The 24388-nt window shown below is 40.0% G+C and overlaps 1 protein-coding gene across 1 annotated transcript; it reads left to right on the top strand.

Annotated features, from left to right (window-relative positions):
- Positions 1-2161: 2161 nt before the first annotated feature.
- On the top strand, positions 2162-20589 carry LOC101743908 (CD63 antigen). The gene is made up of 5 exons (XM_004921573.5): positions 2162-2412; positions 16388-16576; positions 17704-17874; positions 18392-18649; positions 19471-20589. The coding sequence occupies exons 1-5, from the start codon at positions 2341-2343 to the stop codon at positions 19651-19653; spliced, it is 873 nt and encodes a 290-aa protein (XP_004921630.1). The 5' UTR covers positions 2162-2340; the 3' UTR covers positions 19654-20589.
- The last annotated feature ends 3799 nt before the right edge of the window (positions 20590-24388 follow it).

Raw genomic sequence — 24388 nt, 5'->3', positions numbered from 1 at the left:
CCCTGTAAGCAGACGAGCACACGGCCCACCTGATGCGAATCAGTCACCAATACCAGGGGCACAGCCAAGCCGCTGGCTACTTATGAGGGTTCTTCGTAAACCTCGTTAAGAGTAGAACATGTTTTTTTTTTGCTTAGATGGGTGGACGAGCTCACAGCCCACCTGATGTTAAGTAGTTACTCGAGCCCATAGAAATATACAACGTAAATGCGCCATTCACCTTGAGACATAAGTTCTAAGGTCTCAGTATAGTTACAACGGCTGCCCCACCCTTCAAACCGAAACGCGTTACTGCTTCACGGCAGAAATAGGCAGGGTGGTGGTGGACGAGCTCACAGCCCACCTGATGTTAAGTAGTTACTCGAGCCCATAGAAATATACAACGTAAATGCGCCATTCACCTTGAGACATAAGTTCTAAGGTCTCAGTATAGTTACAACGGCTGCCCCACCCTTCAAACCGAAACGCGTTACTGCTTCACGGCAGAAATAGGCAGGGTGGTGGTACCTACCCGTGCGGACTCACAAGAGGTCCTACCGTGAGTAATAGCGCTCGGGGAACATCGTGGTGACCCTGAACTAGGGCTCGTCAGTCAGCGTTGGTTCACAACAGAAAACTGAAACTTGTTTAAATTAGCGCTATTTTAGTCTTCACGCCTCAACGTACTATTGTTTCGCCACGGACATTAGCAGGATAATCGTGCCATTAAAAAATAAGTACGCTTTATTATCAACTAAAATGGTACATTAAATACAAAGATAATTCCAACATTTGAGTGAGTGCAATTGGCGGTTTAATCGCTAAAAGATAATCGATACAGACTTATCTTAAAAAAAACATTATTAAAAACCAGAAGTTAAGTTAGGTACCACCGCCCTGCTTATTTCTGCCGTGAAGCAGTAATGCGTTTCGGTCTGAAGGGTAGGGCAGGCGTTGTAACTATACTGAGATCTTAGAACTTATATCTCAAGGTGGGTGGCGCATTTACGTTGTAGATGTCTATGGGCTCCAGTAACCACTTAACACCAGGTGGGCTGTGAGCTCGTCCATCCATCTAAGCAATAAAAAAAAACATTAAAACGGTTTCACATATGAGTAATATTGATAAGAAAATATCATAACGTTGTTATTAAAATGGCGACAAAATATGACGTATGTTTATATATACTGATTGGCGACCGCAGCCTGCCATCTAATTGGCTGAAAAGAAACTATAGGTTGACATTTTCCAATTAGGGATGCACGATGTTGAACAAACTATGATTATCGATAATGTAGTAATGTTATTTAATTTGATTTCAATTTAAAAAATATACACTGTATTTTTAAGCTATTGCATAGCTTTTATCGCGGGCCTTGAGCGCGGCGACCGAATCATGAAATTCCGTAACGAAAAAAACCTAACACCCCTCACTCCGCCTACCATGTTGCTCGCATTCAACATATTCACACGTTGCGCTTGTGTAGTGTTTGTGAATAAGCGCGTGGCGTGACGTCATACTGCATGCGCATCATGAAAAGTCTGCCCATCTCTCTCTCGCGCGGTATAGCTTGTGAGTGTGAAGGGGACAGTTAAGGTTTTGCTTTTATTAATGTTTAATATAGCGTGGTCTTGTTTTATTATTGTTTTAATATTTAATTTGTTATTGTCTAATTATAATTGCATAAGTTGATAAAAATGCTATGCAATAGCTTTACTGCTGCAGTTACCCGAGTGCTACACGTTTTTTTGTTCTTATTATTCTCTGTTAGTGTTACTATTAAAACAAACATCTGCTTAAATTTGAAATACTATAAAATGTGGCATATTCAACGAAACCCACTATTTTTTCTAGGCTTTGATCGTCGGGAACAATTATACTAGATAATAATAACAAATACATCTAGAAGCCAAAAATTCAGATACCAATACAAAGATACTGACTATCAATCTCGGACCTCATAGTTCATTAGAACAATGAGGGAATCAAAAACACAACTCATCTTGATTCTTGAGGTCGATGTCGCCCTTGTACTGTAATAATGGATGTCCCACATTTTCAGTCGCATTTCTTAGCAGATATAGACTTTATTATGGTACCTAAATGTACTGGTTTACAATAATATCGATATTGAAAATTCTTGAATTAAGAAAATAAAATATCGTTTCGGTAAAAACGTAGAATTATCGATCATTGAACAACACTAGTGCCAACAGTCGCTTACACATTGACAAGTTGCTATTGGCGGTCAGGCCTCGCGGTTATCAGCGCGTTATAACATTAAAGTTCTTAGTTCACCTGTAATTCTCATACGGAACAAACGAATATTGTTATTGTAATACATTAATACGTTGCAAAAATGACTCAACAAAAGGAGTTGGGGATGAAGTGCATTAAATACATGCTGTTGTGTATAACAGCGATTTTTGTTGTGAGTATTTTTCATTTTCTTTTATTATGTATTGTGAAACATTTGGTAGTCGCTTATCTAAGCTATTTGTGTCGATACGGCAATGGAAACTGTCTCGTTGAATAAAGGATTTCCTTTCAGAATGAAACGTTGTCACAACTTATTCAATGTTCATATTTTCATGTTCTTTCCTAAGCATAATGTTATTGTTACGTAAATGTATTTTTAAGGATATAAAAACAAAATACGTACGAAGCGAAACGATACAAAATAAATAGTTTTTCTTCGTGTTTTGACACGTCTCAAGTTTCGAAGCCTATTCATGAAGTCGCGGTACAAGCTTATTGATTGCTTCAAGGGCTTCGCCTAATCGAATTCATAGGCGTTGGCTAATTACAGAATAGCCAGGGAGCGATATTAAAAACCATTACGCCTTAACCATTCTGGTTGTGATTGAGCCCGTTCGGAGTGGTCCTACAGTTCTACCTTTTTGTGTCATAATATGTAAAAAGGTTTATTATACCTTTTTAAAGGGTAGGGTTTTCGTTGCTTTAATAAAATCTAGTTGACCTACCTTGTATTCCAATGATAACGTGTAAGTCTGATACAGATAAGTACAGTAGTACTTTAATAAAAACTAAAATAAGTAAATTTAAAAAAAAACTTCAATAAATCCTTAAATCGAATTAATGTTAAAAAAGACTTTAGTTTCATTTTAAATTGGTGTTCTGTGAAAAGATATTTTTTTTTATTGCTTTGGTGGGTGGACGAGCTCACAGCCCACCTGGTGTTAAGTGGTTACTGGAGCCCATAGACATCTACAACGTAGACGCGCCACCCACCTTGAGATACAAGTTCTAAAGTCTCAGTATAGTTACAACGGCTGCCCCACCCTTCAAACCGAAACGCATTACTGTTTCACGACAGAAATAGGCAGGGCGGTGGTACCTACCCGCGCGGACTCACAAGTGGTCCTACCACCAGTAATTGAGAAATGATATATTTATAGTCAAATTATAAGTTAATTCGGGGTAAATACCCGTGGCACGTTGCAGATTCCCATACTTATGTTAGTGGTGTAAAATATTAGAACACATACTAAACCTAGAAATGAATCACGCAAAAGAATAGTGCAGTCCCGAATGACTCGATCGAATCAGTCCGGAAAAGTAAATCAATGACGTCACAGCCATGAATTGTGCAAACGAAGATGTTAAACAAGTTTATCTGATAACAATAATTTCGGAGACGTTCTTTTTTTGTTTTTCGAAAATGTCGTTTTCGTTTTGCAATATCTTGACATTGCGCTGGTAAATTTCAAGAAAATTAAAGTAAACCTTATCCGTTTGTAGAGAGAAACGAATTTCAGAAAACGATGTAGAAATTTATGGATCGACGCCATATGCAAAAAAAAATATGGCTTTGGTTGTTTTTTACAAATTAATTGACACGGTATTTAACTTAGATACGAAACCGCTGATAAACAATGATAAGCGATAAAATAAATCGATTCGTGTCTATTTCTGTTGAAGTTGTTTCATGTATTGAAAATTTTTGAATCCAGTTTTTGTCGGGTGTGATTCCAGACGAGAACATTAAGAAATCACATTACATTGCGGGTTCGCATAGTTCACTTGCGACTCAAGATTCCTTTAAATATGTTTTATTTATTTCTTCTTCAGTTTTATTATTGTCATTTGTTCTTTAAAAGAAAGGGCTGACATACAGAAAAATAGGCCCTTGAACTTTTCATCATTGAATATTATGTATTTTTGAACGCAATGTAACAATAACTGAATCAGTAGGCGCTTTGAATCCGTTGAACTCGAGGGATCACGAGAGACATAATATACCTAGTCAGGTCATAAATTCTGTCACATGTTTAATGTAAAATAATTGAAACAAGTTTATTCATTATGTAACCATTCATATACCAAAATGAACTTAACAAAACATAAATTCTTATGACACTAAAGTTTATTCAAAATGACCTCCGTGATTTTGAATACAGGCTTCAATCTGCGCGGCCAGTCGTCTATCGCAGCACGAACGAGGTCCATGTCAATATCGGCGGCTGCCTTAATCAAGGATGTATTGAGTGACTCCAAATTGGGATGAGGCTTTGAGCACGCCTTTTCCTCCAAGTGTTGCCATATCTTGTAATCTAACGGATTCAAATCTGGACTGGAGGAGGGCCAGTCTTCGTGCCGGATGAAGTCGATTTCACGCGCCGCCAGCCAGTCTTGTGTGCTCTTCGCTCTATGAGCTGGCGCTGAATCTTGTTGGAATACCCAGTGCTTGTTATTGAACATGGTATGAGAAACAGGTTCCACAAGGTTCGTCAGGACTGTATTTTGATACACAACTGCATTCGTTTTTACACCTTTCTCACAAAAATGTACCTCTGTTAAGCCCCAATAAGAAACTCCCAACCATACTATGAGCGAGGATGGAAAATGACCTCGTTGGACACGCGGAATACGGTTGCTCGCTTCTTCACTACTGTGTGCGTACACCTTATCATTTTGTTTGTTGTAGCTCTCCTCTACGGTAAAATTTTTTTCATCCGAAAAAAGAATTTCCCGATATTTTTTTCCCGCGTACCGCTTCAACAAATCGCGGAATCTCTTCAGTCTCAGGGCCATTAGACGAGTATTCAAATGATGTCCTGTTTTTCTTCGATATGCCCGAAGCCCTAAGTCTTCATCTAACAGCCTTTTCACCGTGGTTCTGCTTAACCCCATCTGAAGGGCCAACAGTTTCTGCTTACGTTTGGGATTTCTTTGAATTCGCGCCTTCACAGCTTTTATCACTGCTGGAGTCCTAACAGACCGAGGGTGACCACTTCTTGACCTGTCATCTACACTAGAGTCTTCAATGTATCGTTTGATGGTACGATAAACGAATATTTTGGTTATATTCAAATTTTTCAGTATGTTAAAAATTTGAATTGGCGCGTAACCGCTACGATGCAACGCAATAACTGCAACACGGTCTTCTTTAAGCGTCCACTCCATATTTAAAAAATGAGTAAAATTCCATTTTTATTTTCATGAACAATTCGAAATTCGAATTCAATAAAGCCATTTTTTGTGGCCAGCATTCTAAAAGAAAAGTTTTTACTGTGTGACAATACTTATGACCTGACTAGTTATATATCGCCCCTGTTATAGTAACCCTGACTAGGGATGTCGGAGTTGCTATAAAATATGTATATCGAGTGTTCCGATAATGACGTTTTCAATATCGATGAATATTTTGTATTTTAAATTAATAAAGGTTCCTACCACGATGTTTAGTTTTGATGACCTCCCGACATTTCGACATTGTTGCAAGTGCCAATATTCCGTGTAGGCTGGAGACTTCGGGTAGAGTGGTGGTAGTAATAGACAAATCTGTCACGCTTAATCTACCACTGGAACTCGATGACTCGCCCCTACAATGTATTTTATCAGTATTTTATTAATCACTGCAGGAAAAGGGTAGTGTTATCTTGTAGAAGAAGACAATAGGTATTAATTCTGTGGCGTATTGTGGTGTGGTAATGCGATCTATTTCATATAGTCTATTTCAGATAGTGTATTAAATTATTTTGCAAACCTTATCAAGGTTGCCAGTTCATTCAACTTATTTTCTCCGTTTTGTTTTTGTGAAATCTTATTGCAATAACTGATCTTTCCAGTCTACAGAACTTTTATTTTTGTGTTTAAATTATAGAAGTTATTGAATAATCAATATGTTATTACTTTTGTACCAAATTACAAGAAGTAGCAACCTTCGTGTCATCTTTTAGCTGACTGCCATAGATTATTCAACACATACGAGACCCAATCCCGAGCATAGTAGATGAGCATTGGAGATTTTTTCTTCCACATTGTGAAATGTCAAAATTTACCGCCTATTTTCAATGTTTTGTTATGACAAATGTCATTTTCGTTTAGTTTTTTAATTTTACGAGATGAACACGACTTAAAACAGTAGCAAGCGTTTATATGATTGCACACAAATAATTTTCTAGTATCCGATCAATTAATCTGATTAGTTAATCTGGTTAAGCCGCGAACTTTACTTTTAATAAATCCGAATTCGATTTGATTTACGAAACTTAGCATATTTAATTGAAGTTTTCATAAGTTAGTAAAGGGGCATTAGAAAACACCCTTCGCGTTGCCTCAAGACCTTTTATTCTGTAAATAACATTATTAAAAAACAAAAAAAAAATTATGTATATATTATTATTTTTGGGTTTATCCTGTTACAGCTCACTAGCTCTACCGTCAGTCTTCGTTTTTGAGAACACGTTACTATTATACGAAATAGTAATTGAATCATAATTAATTTGAAATTCACACAACAAAATCATCGCCATGTTTATTTTGATGCTATACGTAAAAAAATATAGTACTGATGTTTTAGAATGAATAAATATATAAAATATTTGATTCGAAACAATATTTTTAATAATAATTTCTTTTTATTTTATTTTATTTTTTTATTGCCTTTGTAGGCAGACGGGCATACGGCCTACCTGATGGTGAGTGGTTACCGTCACCCATGGACTTCAGCAATGCCAGGGGCAGAGCCAAGCCGCTGCCTACCGCTTAATACTCTCCACAAGCCTCGTTTGAAGAAGGACATGTCATAGCGCTCGGGAAACACCGTGGTGGGGAGCTCATTCCATAGCCGGATGATACGTGGCAAAAAAGATCTCTGGAAACGCACTGTGGATGACCGCAGTGGCTCTAGGTAGTATGGATGAACTCTACTCCGGTGGCGGGCGGTGCGATGGTAAAAACGAGATGCTGGTATCATCTCGAACAATTCCTCAGAGCACTCCCCATGGAACATACGGTACAAAATACAGAGGGAACCGAAGTCCCTCTGCAGACCCAGAGGTTCCAAATGGTGCATATGGCCCACCTGATGGTGAGTGGTTATGGTCGCCCGTGGAAAACCAGTCCAGTGTACCCAGATTTTCTGTATATATTGGTTAGCTGTTTAAAGGCACCAATTGCAAAGGTTTAAATAATTAAATATCTTACCGAAGTTGTTAAACCGAAGTTGTTAAAGTTATATGCAACAACAGCCTAATATAATTACGACACAACATAGCTGAATGAGTTTGTATATACGAACAAGGTCAAAGCGATGAGCTATTGATTTTTTTCACCTCGTTACTATTGCGTCTAATTTAGAAATTCCTCAGAGTTATATTATGTGTGTTTTAAAATTTTCCTTTTAGAGTTTTGATGTTTATTTTGTTAATTCAACGTTTGCCAAAACAGGACGTGTTTATAATGATTTCTAGTCGATTGATGATTGATGATTTTGGATTGTAAACACAATATACGAACATTTACCATATAAGTGTAGCCTTAGCGTAATTAGCGTCTCAAAGGTAAAATTTAAAGTTATCTAAGCATTTGATTTAATTTTAAAAAGAAAACTAATTACGAAAAATATTACACAATAAATAAAATTATGATATTTTTTTCATTGTCATTTGTGTTGAAACTGATGTTGAATGGTTACCGAGACCATGACAGTGACATTCCAAATATTGGCCAATAACAGCAAACAATGACAAGTTCCATGAAAACGTCTGACTAATGTACTCCTATCACGCTATACTGTCGCTGAATTTTTGAAAAACATTTACTTATAGACTCGCGATTATTATATATAGATTTAGATTTCAAGAAGCATCTTTAGAATGTCAACCACAAATTACACAAAGTTTCAAAAACATCGGGCAAACCTTTCAGTGGGACAGACAGGCCAATATACATACATTTATACGTATATAAAATAATTAGGAATTTTAATTCGACATCCATCTTTAACATCGTTGTTACTAAAGAGAACTGTGAACACGGACAGGATTAAAAATTAAATTGAAAATGACATGAAAAAAAGGGATCCTCGATTAAAAAAATATATTGATGCAATGCTGTATAATATTTTAATGTATGACTATTGGGGGTTGGTGCTTCCCGCTTCCGTAGGTTTAACCCGCGATTCCCTACAAGTGACCCCTGGGTGGTGCAAAACGGGAGCCGAATTCATAATCGGTGGTAGGACTTGTCCGACTGGCTGGCGACCACCCTCCAACTAGAGTCCGCCGCCAAATAGCCTAGCTGTGTTCCGGCGTGTGGGTTGGAGAGCCAGTTCTATTCCTTCCCTTTCCTCTTCCTTGTTCGGGGTGAATCTTGATGATGCCTGGAACATGCGGAGCAGACGTGCGTGCGAGCTCACGGGGCGTGATTGGTTGACGGGGGTATAGGGAGACCTAGTGAAACGGTATCCGCTGCCGCCCGCCGGTCAGTAGGGGACCTGAACCCGGGTGTCTCTACTAAACTCCGCCCCGGGAAGCTGTCCCGCCAACCGGTGTAAAATCCTGTCGTGCGGTCGTCGTGCCGGAGTCGGAGACCGGAGTGGATCCCGGCGATCGTACGCAGGGTGGACTGGGGGCCCTTCCATGCCCTGCGTCAGTCTCTCACGCAACCCGTGGTCGAGCACGTACTATGTTCCGCGCTTCATTCAGGTGTTGCCTCGATCTCACCTCCAACATCCTACCTCTCCCAATCCTACTCTCCGGAAATATAATTTATGAAGTCTAAAAAAAAGAAAAGGGTTTTACAGGCGGTTCCCCATTCCACATTTAATGTGGATTTCAGCAATGTCAGGGGCCTTCATAGCAACCTTGACGCCGTACACCACCACCTTGAGACGGCGCAGCCTGCCCTGCTTTTTTTAACGGAGACGCAGATATCTGCTCCGGACGATACCTCATACCTTGAATACCCCGGCTACGTATTGGAGCACAACTTCCTACGTAAAGCCGGGGTGTGCGTATTCGTCCGGGCGGATGTCTGTTGTCGCCGACTTCGGGGCCTCGAACAACGGGACCTGTCCCTCTTGTGGCTGCGCGTGGATCACGGGGGTTGTATCCGAATCTACGCGTGCCTGTACAGGTCCCACAGCAGTGATGCAGGTTCAGCTCTGTTTGAGCATGTGCAAGAGGGGACTAACCGCGTGCTTGAGCAGTACCCATCTGCGGAGGTAGTGGTTCTTGGAGACTTTAACGCTCACCACCAAGAATGGTTGGGGTCCAGAACCACTGACCTCCCGGGTCGGACTGCCTACGATTTCGCCTTGGCCTACGGCTTCTCCCAGCTGGTGACACAGCCCACCCGTGTCCCAGATATCGAGGGGCACGAACCTTCTTTGTTGGACCTTCTGCTGACCACGGATCCGGCCGGATACAGTGTGGTGGTCGACGCTCCGCTTGGATCGTCTGATCACTGCCTTATTCGTGCTGCCGTACCACTCTCTCGTCCTGGTCGTCGAACGACAACCGGGTATCGTAGAGTTTGGCGGTATATGTCAGCAGATTGGGATGGATTGCGTGAATTTTACGCATCCTACCCATGGGGGCGGTTCTGCTTTTCCTCTGCTGATCCTGACGTCTGTGCGGACCGTCTTAAAGACGTGGTGCTCCGGGGGATGGAATTGTTTATTCCCTCCTCTGAAGTGCCCGTTGGGGGTCGCAGCAGACCCTGGTATAACAATGCCAGTAGGGATGCTGCACACCTCAAGCGGTCCGCATACGTGGCATGGGATAATGCCAGGAGACGTCGGGATCCTAACATCTCAGGGGAAAGGCGGAAATATAACGCCGCTTCCAGGTCCTACAAGAAGGTAATTGCCAAGGCGAAGGCGGAGCACGTTGCTAGAGTTGGCGAGCGATTAAAGAGCTATCCCTCCGGGAGCCGTGCTTTTTGGTCGCTCGCCAAAGCTGCAGAAGGAAACTTTTGTAGGTCTAGTCTCCCACCACTGCGCAAGTCCGATGACACTCTGGCCCACAGCGCGAAAGAGAAGGCTGACCTTCTGGTCAAACTCTTCGCCTCGAACTCGACTGTGGACGACGGGGGTGCCACACCACCGAACATCCCCCGGTGTGATAGCTCCCTGCCGGATATCTGCTTCACACAGTGTGCAGTTAGGCGGGAGCTCCGACTCCTGGACGTCCATAAGTCGAGTGGGCCAGACGGCATCCCCGCAGTGGTTCTGAAAACGTGCGCCCCTGAGCTGACACCTGCGCTAACGCGTTTGTATCGCCTCTCTTATTGCGCTAACAGGGTTCCGTCTTCATGGAAGACCGCCCACGTCCACCCTATCCCCAAGAAGGGTGACCGGTCGGACCCGTCGAGCTATAGGCCTATCGCGATAACTTCCTTGCTTTCCAAGGTGATGGAGCGAATAATAAATACACAACTCCTGAAGTATCTTGAGGATCGCCAGCTGATCAGTGACCGACAGTACGGTTTCCGTCACGGTCGCTCAGCTGGCGATCTTCTTGTATACCTTACTCACAGGTGGGCTGAAGCCTTGGAGAGCAAGGGCGAGGCTCTTGCTGTGAGCCTTGATATCGCGAAGGCCTTCGACAGGGTCTGGCATAGGGCACTTCTATCGAAGCTACCATCTTACGGAATCCCCGAGGGACTCTGCAAGTGGATCGCTAGCTTTTTGGATGGGCGGAGCATCACGGTCGTTGTAGACGGTGACTGCTCTGATACCATGACCATTAACGCTGGCGTTCCACAAGGTTCGGTGCTCTCCCCCACGCTTTTCATCCTGTATATCAATGACATGCTGTCTATTGATGGCATGCATTGCTATGCGGATGACAGCACGGGGGATGCGCGATATATCGGCCATCAGAGTCTCTCTCGGAGCGCAGTGCAAGAGAGACGATCAAAACTTGTGTCTGAAGTGGAGAACTCTCTGGGGCGAGTCTCCGAATGGGGTGAATTGAACTTGGTTCAATTCAACCCGATAAAGACACAAGTTTGCGCGTTCACTGCGAAGAAGGACCCTTTTGTCATGGCGCCGCAATTCCAAGGAGTATCCCTGCAACCTTCCGAGAGTATCGGGATACTTGGGGTCGACATTTCGAGCGATGTCCAGTTTCGGAGTCATTTGGAAGGCAAAGCCAAGTTGGCGTCCAAAATGCTGGGAGTCCTCAACAGAGCAAAGCGGTACTTCACGCCTGGACAAAGACTTTTGCTTTATAAAGCACAAGTCCGGCCTCGCGTGGAGTACTGCTCCCATCTTTGGGCCGGGGCTCCCAAATACCAGCTTCTTCCATTTGACTCCATACAGAAGAGGGCCGTTCGGATTGTCGATAATCCCATTCTCACGGATCGTTTGGAGCCTCTGGGTCTGCGGAGGGACTTCAGTTCCCTCTGTATTCTGTACCGTATGTTCCATGGGGAGTGCTCTGAGGAATTGTTCGAGATGATACCGGCATCTCGTTTTTACCATCGCACCGCCCGCCACCGGAGTAGAGTTCATCCATACTACCTGGAGCCACTGCGGTCATCCACAGTGCGTTTCCAGAGGTCTTTTTTGCCACGTACCATCCGGCTATGGAATGAGCTCCCCTCCACGGTGTTTCCCGAGCGCTATGACATGTCCTTCTTCAAACGAGGCTTGTGGAGAGTATTAAGCGGTAGGCAGCGTCTTGGCTCTGCCCCTGGCATTGCTGAAGTCCATGGGCGACGGTAACCACTCACCATCAGGTGGGCCGTATGCTCGTCTGTCTACAAGAGCAATAAAAAAAAAAAAAAAAAAAAATCATTATAATTAACTACATTTCACTTTGTTTGACGTTTTTCATTTATGATGTTAGGCATGTAGCATTTATTCCCTTTATTAATACTAGGCTGCACTAAAAGTATCGGGAATGGAATATTTCCACTGTTCCTGTCATATTAAAATCTTTTTAATTGAAAACTCCTTGGTTTTAAAATCGAATACCATTTATTTATTTAAAAAAAGATTCTCGGTCTTGTCACGAGGTTTTGTCAAACTTGTTTAGTCGTTGAGAAAATGGAATTGACTCGAGAAAATTCAAGAGCGATGATTTATTATGACTTTCGAAGTGGTTTAACACAAAAACAGTGTGTTGACCGGATGATTTCTGCATTTGGTGATGAAGCCCCATCCAAAACCACAATTTATCGCTGGTTTGCTGAGTTTCGACGTGGACGTGTCAAGCTCAGTGATGATCCCCGTCAAGGTCGTCCAAAAACTGCAGTCACCCAAGAAAACGTTGATGCTGTGCGTAAGCTGATTGAGGAAGATCGACATGTGACATACCGCGAAATTCAGGCAACTTTAGACATTGGCATGAGTCAAATACAAATAATCTTGCATGAACAATTAGGTGTAAAAAAGTTGTTTTCCCGATGGATACCGCATTCGCTCTGTGAAGAGCAAAAAGCGGCTCGCGTTACTTGGTGCGTCAGAACTCTCGAAAGATTCCACGCAGGTTCCTCAAATGCTGTATACAACATTGTATCAGGTGACGAATCCTGGATATATGCGTACGAATACGAAAGAAAAAACCAGTCATGAGTTTGGGTGTTCGAAAATGAGTTAAAGCCAACAAAAATTGTTCGTTCACGGAGTGTTGCAAAAAAAATGGTGGCCACGTTTGTCTCCAAAACCGGCCATGTTACGACTATTCCTCTTGAGGGACAAAGAACGGTTAATGCAGAATGGTATGCTATCATTTGTTTGCCACAGGTCGTTTCTGAACTCCGTAAAGAGAACTGCAACCGCCGCATCATCCTCCATCACGACAATGCGAGTTCTCACACCGCGCACAGAACAAAAGAGTTTTTAGAGCAAGAAAACATAGAATTATTAGACCATCCCCCGTACAGCCCCGACCTAAGCCCTAATGATTTCTATACTTTCCTTAAAATAAAGAATAAATTGCGTGAACAGAGATTTTCATCACCTGAAGAAGCTGTGGACGCCTACAAAACGGCCATTTGGAGACCCCAACTTCCGAATGGAATGGTTGCTTCAATGATTGGTTCCATCGTATGGAAAAATGTGTCAAATTTCGCGGAGAATATTTCGAAAAGCAATAAATACATTTTTAAATAGTAATTTTGTGTCACTTCGTTAATTCCCTAAATTTTCAGTGCCGCCCTCGTATATTCGTTTGCATAATTCGTTCTTTAACGTCATGTACTGTTCCTCTAGTTGACATATAGGTAAATGCGATTGTCAATGTCATTTGCTTTTGCGCGCGTAACAATACGCTTAGAGCTCTGCGTCATTCTGTCTGACAGCTATATTCTTAGGAAATTATATCATGTTTTTAGAGGTTCGCTTTTGGCAATATTTGTTCGGGTGGCGTTTGGTAATTGATTAAAACTGAAGGACCTAGAGGCTCGAAATTCAAAATGCATCTGAATTGGATCACAATGCATTAAAAATAATAATGAAGTCTGTTAAAAAGAGAGAAAATATATCAGAACACGAATTAAACACAATGCTTAACCGTATTTAGTACTCATCTTTATGTAAAGTATTTTGTATAATTCAAATGTAATTAAAGCTAAAACTGTTAATGTAAAATCTCATTCCTATGTTAACGTTTGTTAATGAATCTATTAAAGGCAAAACAAACATTCTCAATTAGTGTTTAAAAAAAAGCTACGTATATATGCGAAAAATCTTTTTTAAGCCATCTTTAAATATAAATTATGTTTAAATATTTTTCTTCTTCTTTCTTTCCTGTTGCCCTCTGCTGGGGTGTAGGGCTCGAATCAAATTCTTCTATTTACATCGGTCTTGGGCAGTCTGTTTTAGGTTATGCCCAATACGCCCAGTTCCGGCTCTACTGAGCGACGCCAACTTGTTCTGGGACGGCCTCTTTTCCTTCCTTCCTCTTCTTTCTCTGATATTAATTATGTAACTTAATTTAGATGTTATTAAGTATGTACCGTTAAATATAGAAGAAAATAATTATGAGGAACGTCAATATTACAACTAGACAAATCTCTCACTTTAGTTTGTTGCTTGAATACGGAAACGGCGCTTATTAAAAATATCTTGTGTGCTTTTCTGCTTTTTTTTAAACCATTAAACTGATTTAAAATTCCCAGCTCTTGTGTCAAAGTTTAATTTTTATTTTTTTATAATTTAAGGGCTATAATAGCTTTCGTAAGCTTTTCTTCTTAAGTATTTGATAATAAGCGTTACCGAAATTCACAGAAAATATGCTAGGTAGAGTAATCTACTTAATATTTGATTATCCGTATGTCTTCGTACTGTTATAACCCTTATTTATATGTATATTACTTATGGTGCATTCAGCAAAACGATGTGTTGTCATATTCGCGATCGTAATTTGATTATTCATAATCGATATCTTGCAGTTACAACATTTTTGCTAAGTCCATTATGTTTTCCAAGTAAATTTAATATAATTTAAATTCTTTTAAAGAAAAGCAGAGTATTGCAATTTTTTTTTACACTTAACAGTACTTACGTTAAAACCTATGAATATAATAGCTACAAAAACAATCAAACGGCTTAGACTACAATGTGAGAGTTTTTTAACTTCTCGATCGCGTAAAAGTTAACTCCAATTTGTATGGAGTTGGAATAGCGCCCCTAGCGGCAAACGGAGGGAAGCTGTTCCAAGCACACTGAACGTATGTATGTGGTATTGTCTCGTGTTTGTTTCTGTCAATCAAAATTCTACTCCTCGAGAAAGATTATAAAGAGGGTGTTTGTTTTTTAAATTATTTAACAAAAAAAATGTATCAGTACTAGTGTGCTGAAATATGTTATTAATATTATGTTATTCGAAGATAAACGCAAGCATCTTTCAAACATTAAGTCGTTTTACACAGGAATATTATGTCTCATATTTAGAAACAGCATCGATCTGGCCGCCAAAGTAGTTTGAATCACGAACGAAGTTTCCAGACGTGGTTTTCCTTTAGAAATATCAGGGAATTTCCCACAGCGCTATCGCGTAACCGCTTGCTGAACGATTTCATCTTGATTCTTTATTTAAAATCGTATAAAATTTCCATCCATTTTTAAGAAATAAAAAGTCAGTTTGTTTCTTAAGAATGTGGAAGGAAGATAATTTTTTTAATTCACATTTAATGACAGTCATTTGTTGCCATATTAACGTTGTAAGCTAAGCAAATAAACTTAGTACTAACTACTGTAGTAGTAGTAGTAGTAGTAGTAGTAGTAGTAGTAGTGTGTGTAGTAGTAACTGGTTAGTATCGTTTTTGTTTACCATTTTTTTGCAACAGCTCTAGATGAGTGAGTGAGCTAACGGCCCATTTATGGTTACAGAAGCTCGCACCACGAATGCCAAACCGGTCATCGTTCTCGTCGAACCCGTCGTTTGCGACGAAGGACTCGACGGGTAAATTAACCCACAGACACAACCCACTGAGTTTCTCGCTGGATCTTCTCAGTGGGTCGCGTTTCCGATCCGGTGGTAGATCCTGCGAAGCACGGCTCTTGCTAGGGTTCGTGTTAGCAACATCAGGTTTGTGCCCCGTGAGCTCACTTACTAGCCCGGTGACGCTGACATGGTCACTCTAGACCATAGCTTAGTTAAAAAAAAACGAATGCCACTACTCATCTCTAAACATGATTTTTTCAATTATATACTTATGCATAATCGAACCTTCGAATAAGACTTCATGAGATGACGAGCATGACTGCTCATTGGGGCATATATGCTTTATCATATCTAAGCAAAATGCGGGTAATAAAAAATTTGTGGGTTTGATTTTTCTATTTGTCTGCGGGATTTGAGTTCAAGTCACATCGCTCGATAACAGTACGTTAGGTTTTTAATATATTATGGCGCGATGCCTGTTAAAATTGGCAAAAATCACTTTTTAATATCAAACGGCCGTCTGGTGTAGTGGTAAGTGACATGGTCACTACACAAGGGGGTTGCGGGTTCGAATCCCGCCAAGGGAAGATATTTGTATGATAAATATAAATGTCTTTCCAGGGTATATTTATTTCCGTTATCTGGTACTTGTAACACAAGTTCTTTACGAACTTAGCACGGGACCAGTTAACGTGGCGTGATTGTTAATAAATATTTATTTATTTATATTTATTTATTTAAAATATCTTATGCTTTCAGCTAACATCGGCACTGACGATCTCCGTGGGTACTACGATTTACGCGATCTACCATGACATCTCTTTCTTCCTGTCGCCATACGCCTTCTCCCCGGCTATCTTTGTCATCGCGATTGGCGTCATAATGCTGTTCGTCTCTCTCTTCGGCTGCATCGGTGCCCTGAAAGAGAGTACCTGCTTGGTCAACATTGTAAGTCAAGTTTTTCCGATCCGGTTGTAGATTCATATATCGACATAATAATAATAACAATCGACATAAGTGGTTACAAATTACAAAAAAAGGTCACAGGCGGGCGCATCACGATGCTCAGCAATGAGCGATCGACTGAAGGAGGAGGAGGAGTAGATTCGTTCGCGAATAAGCTACTCTTGAGTGGTTAGGTCTCCTTTAGAGGCGCTCGGGTAGCTGTTAGCAAATCCCACCCCTCCTGGCTGATCCTTTGCTCGCCCACCTGCCCTGGTAAAACTGAAAAGGCCCACGGGCCACCAGTGACTTCTCAAACATAAATATATATATATATATATATATATTAAAATACACACGCTTAATAATTGTTTGTTGTTTTCCTTCGTTGAAGTCGGTTAAATTCGTTTTTAACTGTAGCGTTTTTTTTACCAGGGTACCTTAATTTGTTTATATAATTAATTATACATATATAATAAATAAATACGTACGTACTGGTGAACTTGTTTCGTAAATAAAAAAAAAACAAATTTCAAATAAATTCCCTGAATTTGTTTATCTATTTAGAACTCCGAACTGATTCATTTGATAAAGGTACAATGAAATCGAACACACAGTACCGATTTCGTATCAACAAGATAAATTCATTTAGACCGTCATCGCCGCGAGTTTCATTTATCAGTGTTCTTAAAGTGAATTTTACCTCATAGGCTTGAGAAAGATCTAGGGTCATTAGGCACAACAAAGTCTAATAGGAATGAAAACCATTATCCAGGGAACCGTGGACCATTACGGGATCGTAGCTTGGCCTGCCATCAGTGTCAATATGAAGCTATCAGGTTTAAGCGGGTCAAACCACGTAATATCGGGTGACCCTTGAGTAATTGTATACCAATGTTACTCCTTCGTTTTGGAAGCTGTTCATAAGCACGTTTTTTTTATACTTTATTTATAATTTACAAAACAAATTACAGTACATATTAGCTAAATCGTACAAGTAGTACCTAGATCTAATCTGGATTGCAATCTAAATAGTATGTGCACTCAGCAAAACCTGGTTGAATAATGTGCATAGCTTTGGCTTATAAAACACACTGATTTGCTAACAGTTCCTAAGGCTCTGATGTGTTCAGTTCGCAGTGATCCTTAGCATCGTGTTCATTCTGGAGATCGCGGCGGCCATCACTGCCTACAGTCTTCGCAGCGAGGTCTCACAATTTCTGGACAAAAAACTTAGGGAAGCACTTCCTCTATACTACCAGCATGCTGAGGCGCAGGATGCATTTGACTTCATTCAATACGAGGTACTGTGTTATACGACTATATCTACATTATTACAAAATTAAATTTTTTTAACTAAGTTTGAGAACAGCCGAAAACAATGTTAACTACTTCTACTACTAAAAGCCTCAGCTAATATCAACCATGAATATTTAGTCATAAATTTTCGAGTGACCTATGGATTGATCAAGCTGTTGTTCCATCGAATTGTACTGGTACTGGTGGTAAGACCTCTTGTGAGTCCACGCGGGTAGGTACCATCACCCTGCCTACTTCTGCCGTGAAGCAGTAATGCGTTTCGGTTTGAAGGGTGGGGCAGCCGTTGTAACTATACTGAGACCTTAGAACTCATAACTCAAGGTCGGTGGCGGCGTAGTAGATGTCTATGGGCTCCAGTAATCACTCAACACCAGGTGGGCTGTGAGCTCGTCGTTTCTAAGCTATAAAAAACAAAAGCAGATTGGGCAGCAAAAAAATCTAAGATTATATCGATTGGCATACATCGTTGTCCTGAAGCCGCCGTTGGTGTTTCTATTTTAGTTGAACTGCTGCGGCGTCGATAGCTACATGGACTGGCATGCGGTCGACCCCCCCACTGGAGGGACCGGCATTAGCTTTGCCAACCTCACGGTCCCCGATTCGTGCTGCGCCCAGTCCCACATGACTGTCGTCGGTGAAGAGACGATTGTAGAGTGCCATAAGATCTATGCCAACGGTTGCCTGCCCAGAGTCTATTATTTGGTTAACCAAAGCGCTGGACTACTTGGAGCTGGCGCGTTGACCATCTGCTTCATTCAGGTTAGTATTCTTTATGCAAAATTTCACTATCACCTCCATTTTCTACTTACCTCGAATATCTCGTTACTGATGGTCTTGATCGCCAATGTATTGATTCTCGAATTAATTAAGTTATTCCATTTCTGAAATCCTTAGCTTCCTACATGGGTTCAAGCTTTTCAAGTCGGTTCAAGTTGGTAATTTTACGTAAAACTACATTAAAATGCGCTTTACGTAAAAGCTTGGAGCTACGATAGTAAAAAGGTAGAAAAAAAAGAGCAAAAGTTATTTGGATTTACATTTTTCTGTCTACTTAAGACTTAAGAAGGAATACAGTTTTACCCACCCTAAAAGCCTTCGCAACCACAGAGGAAGGAAGGGCTCGATTTTAATATTAACAAAAAAAATCGTACAGATTAGAAATAAAAAAGGAGTTCTTAGATGTAAAGTTGATTTAAAAGTATGCTCATCCAATATGAAAATTCAAACTATTTTTTGTTTAATTGTAATAATCCTGTATTTTTTCATTTGTCAAATAAGACGAAAAGTCGTATTTTTACTGAAGGTAAGACCTCTTGTGAGTTCGCACGGGTAGGAACCACCACCCCGCCTATTTCTGCCGTGAAGCAGTAATAAAGCGATTCTGTTTGAAGGGTGGGGCAGCCGTTGTAAATATACTGAGACCTTAGAACTTATATCTCAAGGTGGGTGACGCATTTACGCTGCAGATGTCTATGGGCTCCAGTAACCACCAGTAACAACCAGGTGGGCTGTGAGCTCGTCCAGCCACAAATCAATAAAAAAAATATTTAATTATTTCGCAAAGCCCACATCTATTTCAGATAATCGGAATCGTTTTCTCGTTCTCACTGGCGAGCTCTATCCGTAAAGCCAAGATCGAACGCGAACGCAGGCGCTGGGAGATCCAGGAGCGGATGATCAACGCCCACACTTCCTTGAACCCTAACAACGAGAAAGTCGCCCCGGTGGTGTACGTTCCGTTCCAAGGACAGGCCGGCGCTTAAGTTGCGCGAAGATAATGCTTACATTAAAACAATTAAATCGATATCTCCCGCACTAAATCGATTATTACGATACCACAAGTCCGCGTGCCCTTTTCAAATTGTCCACGTTCTACGGAAGTGATTTTAATATCAGTGATGTTTTCATTAATGCTTTTTAGTCACGATAATCGATATGTTTTTTTTTTTGTTTTTAGCGCAACACACGTTTCATTTCACGTAATAAATTTGAAACTTTTTTAAATTACTTATCGAGTTTTCACAAACAAATATGTACAATAAATGTCACGAATAAAATCCTTCTGTGATTTTAGCGTTTGCGTTGTTTAAAACTTAACAAATTTTCAATAAAAAATATTAAAAAAAAAAAATGTTTTCCTTTTTTAAAATGATTCATATAAAGACTCAATTAGGATATCGGAATTCACGCTGTGATAATATAATTAGGCTTACCCCCTTACCAGACGAGTTGTGCGCTTGTTTACAAATTTATAAAAAAGATAATTAAAAAAAAGGTAGGCTACAACTTCACTGGACGTCGGATGGAAATATTTCGGAGAAATCGGTTTAAACTAAATTTATACTTATGTACTTAATTTACTTATACGAAACTTATTATTTTACGATTTCTAAAATTCCAATAAATATGTAATTTAACATTTTACGGACGTTTAAATAAGTTGTGAATGAAATGCAAATATGTATCTTATTTCAATTTAGATAAACGAAAACCACAAAGAAATGTAAATTTTAATTTAATTTTAAATGTTACATTTATTTTAATAATATGTTGTGATTAAGTGACGTAAAACATTGAAAAATAAATAATTATGTTTTTATTTCATATATTTGCCTTGCAAATGTGTGTAAATTAAAAATGATTATAATATACCTAATTATTATACATATAATATATGTAAATAATATATTATACTATTACATATACTTTTATTTAACTCTCAATAGAATTTACGACCAAATTTTGCACTTGCACTGACGGTGCATTTCATTGACGTCTTTCTTATATTGTACGTAGCTGAAAAGGTAAAGTGGAATCCAGTAATAAAACAAAAAAATATATTAAAAAAACAAATTTTTAACATCATTTTCTTACGTTATATACTATCTAAAAAAAACATCATTTTCTTAGGATGTATTTATCTATATAATAATATGTATGTATAATATATACGTACATATTATAATATGATTTTCACGTAACATTAACAGATGATAATGACGATATTACTATTTTGAATACCAGACAAAATTTTATAAAAATGCCCGTTTCCTTTTCTTTTTTTTTATATTTTTTTTTGTTCTTAAATCTATATAAGTACATATATGTATCATGTAACAAACAATATCTGGACATGGAGTTGCCTAGTAGGCAGCCAGACCAGGAAATGAAAGAATTTAAAAAGTTTTTTAGATTCAACATTCATTAAAATATTTTAACTTTTACAGTAAAGCAGGATGTTGGTAACCTCGATAATAAGCATGATAATTTGCCGGAAAATATTCACGAAGTCGAGAATGCGGTAAACCAAAATCGTAACGGACATGCTATGCAATATTTATTTGCCAAACCAAAAATAAATACTGTTTGTGTTAATAAGTTCATCATCATCATCATCATTTCAGCCTATCGCCGTCCACTGCTGAACATAGGCCTCTCCAATAGATTTCCAGTGCGACCGGTCCATTGCCACCTGCATAAGTTCATATTTCGTGAATATTTCTAACCACTGGACCACTTTGGATAAGGACTTCAATACGACCATCACCAATGCCACTAACAATGAAAACTGCTAAGAGACTAACCACTATTAGCACTCGTGAACACGTTTCATATTTTGTAGATATAACTTTAAGAGCTACACTTATTTTTTCTTGCTTAGATGGGTGGACGAGTTCACGGCCCATCTGATGTAAGTGGTTACCGGAGCCCATAGACATCTACAACGTAAATGTCGCCACCCGCCTTGATACATGAGTTGTAAGATCTTATCTCACTTTTAACAGTACAACGACTGCCCCACCCTTCAAACCGAAACGTATTACTGCTTCACGTTAGAAATAGACGGGGTTGTGGTACCTACCCGTGCGGATTCACATGTGGTCCTACCAATAGTAATTACGCAAACTATAATTTTACGGGTTTCATTTTTATTACACGATGTTATTCCTTCACTGTGGAAATCAATCGTATTTTATTGGAATAATTGGTACCTACCGGCATCGCTTCATGCGAATGCACGGGTCTTCTTATCCTTTAGACCACGACAACTTCAAATATTATTGCAAATGGTAAATGGTATTTTATTATGGATGAAAGGCGATTGCATGCAGCAGAGATGCGAATGTTGCGATGGATGTGTGGAGTAACGAGAATGGATAGAATACGGAATGAATATGTTAGAGGAAGTCTGAAAGTGGCACCTGTGACGGAGAAGCTGAGAAGTGCGCGTTTGGGATGGTATGGACATGTGATGAAGCGAAATGAAAATGAGGATGGTAAGAACATGGTAAGTATGAATGTGGAAGGATTTAGAGGAAGAGGTAGACCTAAGAAGAAATGGATGGATTTCGTGAAAGACGATATGGGTAAGAGGGGAGTGAGCGAAGAAATGGTATATGATAGAAGAGCAAGGAAGGAGAAAACATGTTGCGCCGACCCCAGGTAACTGGGAGAAGGGCAGGATAATGATGATGATGATGGTAAATGCTATTTAAATTGGCTGAGGTTGTTCTGTTAACAGGACTTTTTGTCTACCCTATTTGAAGAGTTTAAAGCAATATGTACGTATGTGCGAGTTTATGTATTTAAGTGCATTAAACCCATTATCGTACCTAGTTCACTAACGATAAACATTATCATGAACAAAAGATTATATATTGATATCGTTTATTTTAGATGTGGTGAGGATTCAATTTTTATACGATAGCTCCGTATATTTTGAAGCTAAAAGAACATGTTCTTAAAAGCGAAATTGTGGTAACGTAAATGCAAAACTGTAAAAAAAATATTACATGCTTATTAATTATCTTTTATAACGCGCACATCCCTAGTTATTCTCCCCGTGGGTCTTGGAGGGGTATGCATGCGGGCGGCAGAGATGCCACCGGCCGACCACGAATTTTCGAGAAAGGAGTCAAGTCTTTTTTTTTTCCTACCTAAACTGAGAGCCTTGAGAGGCTATATCAGCGTAATCTTAACTAGTAGGTGAGCTCACGGGACTCAAAACTGACGACGTTGCTAACACGAACCCTAGCAAGAGCCGTGCTTCGCAGAATCTACCACCGGATCGGAAACGCGACCCACTGAGAAAACCCGGCGAGAAACTCAGTGGGCTGTGTCTGGGGGTTAATTTACGATGACCGGAGAGTCAGTCCTTCAGTCGATATAGCATCATCAAACTATACCTTACATCGGCATCATTAAAAACTTAAACTGGAATAATTTTAATTCTTTATACGGAATAATTTTTATTCGTTATACTTTTTAATAATACCCTGCAGAAACGGGATTGGATGACCTGTGTGTTTAGTGCGAGTTTTTTAACGTTCTCGATAGCGTAAAAGTTAGCCCAATTTTGTATGCAGTTGGAATAGCGCCCCTAGTGGCAAACGTAGGCAAACGATCCCATTCCATACAAATATGAGCTAGCTTTTACGCTATCTAGAAGGTTAAAAAACTCGCACTAAGCACACTGGAGAGAGTTAATGTGTGTGCGGGTCGCGTGAGCGAACACTACACTTGCATAGGCCATGACGGAACGTATGCAAGTTTTGTAGAGTGTCACATTGTTATGAAGGGACAATTTACTTCGCTAAGATCCTACTGACTTAATGTGGGGCCCGAATGTCATCCGTCTATCGAGGGTGACGCCTAGGTACTTAGCCTTCGAAGCCCATGGTATAGGCTGGCCAAATATTTTAATGGCCGGAATGGAATTATCGTGCCTAGTGAGATACTAGCAGCGGTGTCGGGAATGAACTAACGTGGCACGCATTGGACACTACGCTCGGGAGCGATATAGTATTGTCTCTCTGTTAAATAAAACAGCGATGTATATACTAAAATAATGTTTCGACCACAATCAACCAAGCAGCCATTATTTTCGGCGTTATTTCCCTCTTTATTTGCTGCATACGACCGACGAATTCGGCCCCAATAGACATCAATAACGACTGTTCCATCTTTTAAGACGGAACGCAAACCTACGGAGTATTGGTTCAAAGCTTGTTGGGTTCCCATATACCATTTTCCCCTCCTACTTATTTACCGGTAGTCTAAGGGACTATTCCAGCTATACACTGGCTGGTTGGTGAGCTCACCGGCTCAATCTAGGAGTTGCTAATACTGGCTTTAGCAAGAGCAGTGCTTCGCGTAATCTACCATCGGATTGGAATCGCGACCTACTGAGAAGACCCGGCGAGAACTTTTTTGGGTATAAACTATTAAATACACCATATTTGGCCTCTTTGGTATATTTGGCAAATTTATCCTCTATGGGCTTCAGAAACCACTGAATACCAGGTGGGCTGTGAGTTCGTCCACCCATAAAAGCAATTAAAAAAAACTTTGCCATGAATAGCTTGTCGATTTTGTGTAGGTCTACCTTTTAGAAACACTAACTTGTGTTGCCTCTTATATTTAATGTCTTGCGTAACCAGAATCTATAATTGAAATCCAAAGACGTAGTTTTCTCGTTGTCATGGAGATTATGATACA

The sequence above is a fragment of the Bombyx mori genome, chromosome 10 (genome assembly GCF_030269925.1).
Source record: "Bombyx mori chromosome 10, ASM3026992v2".
Taxonomy (NCBI): domain Eukaryota; kingdom Metazoa; phylum Arthropoda; class Insecta; order Lepidoptera; family Bombycidae; genus Bombyx; species Bombyx mori.
This window is presented reverse-complemented; position numbering and strand designations above follow the sequence as displayed.

Coding starts and splice junctions, on each gene's coding strand:
- LOC101743908 (XM_004921573.5), top strand. CDS start 2,341: ATGACTCAACAAAAGGAGTTGGGGATGAAGTGCATTAAATACATGCTG. Junction 16,577..17,703: donor GTACCTGCTTGGTCAACATT/GTAAGTCAAGTT, acceptor TGATGTGTTCAG/TTCGCAGTGATCCTTAGCAT. Junction 18,650..19,470: donor TGACCATCTGCTTCATTCAG/GTTAGTATTCTT, acceptor CATCTATTTCAG/ATAATCGGAATCGTTTTCTC.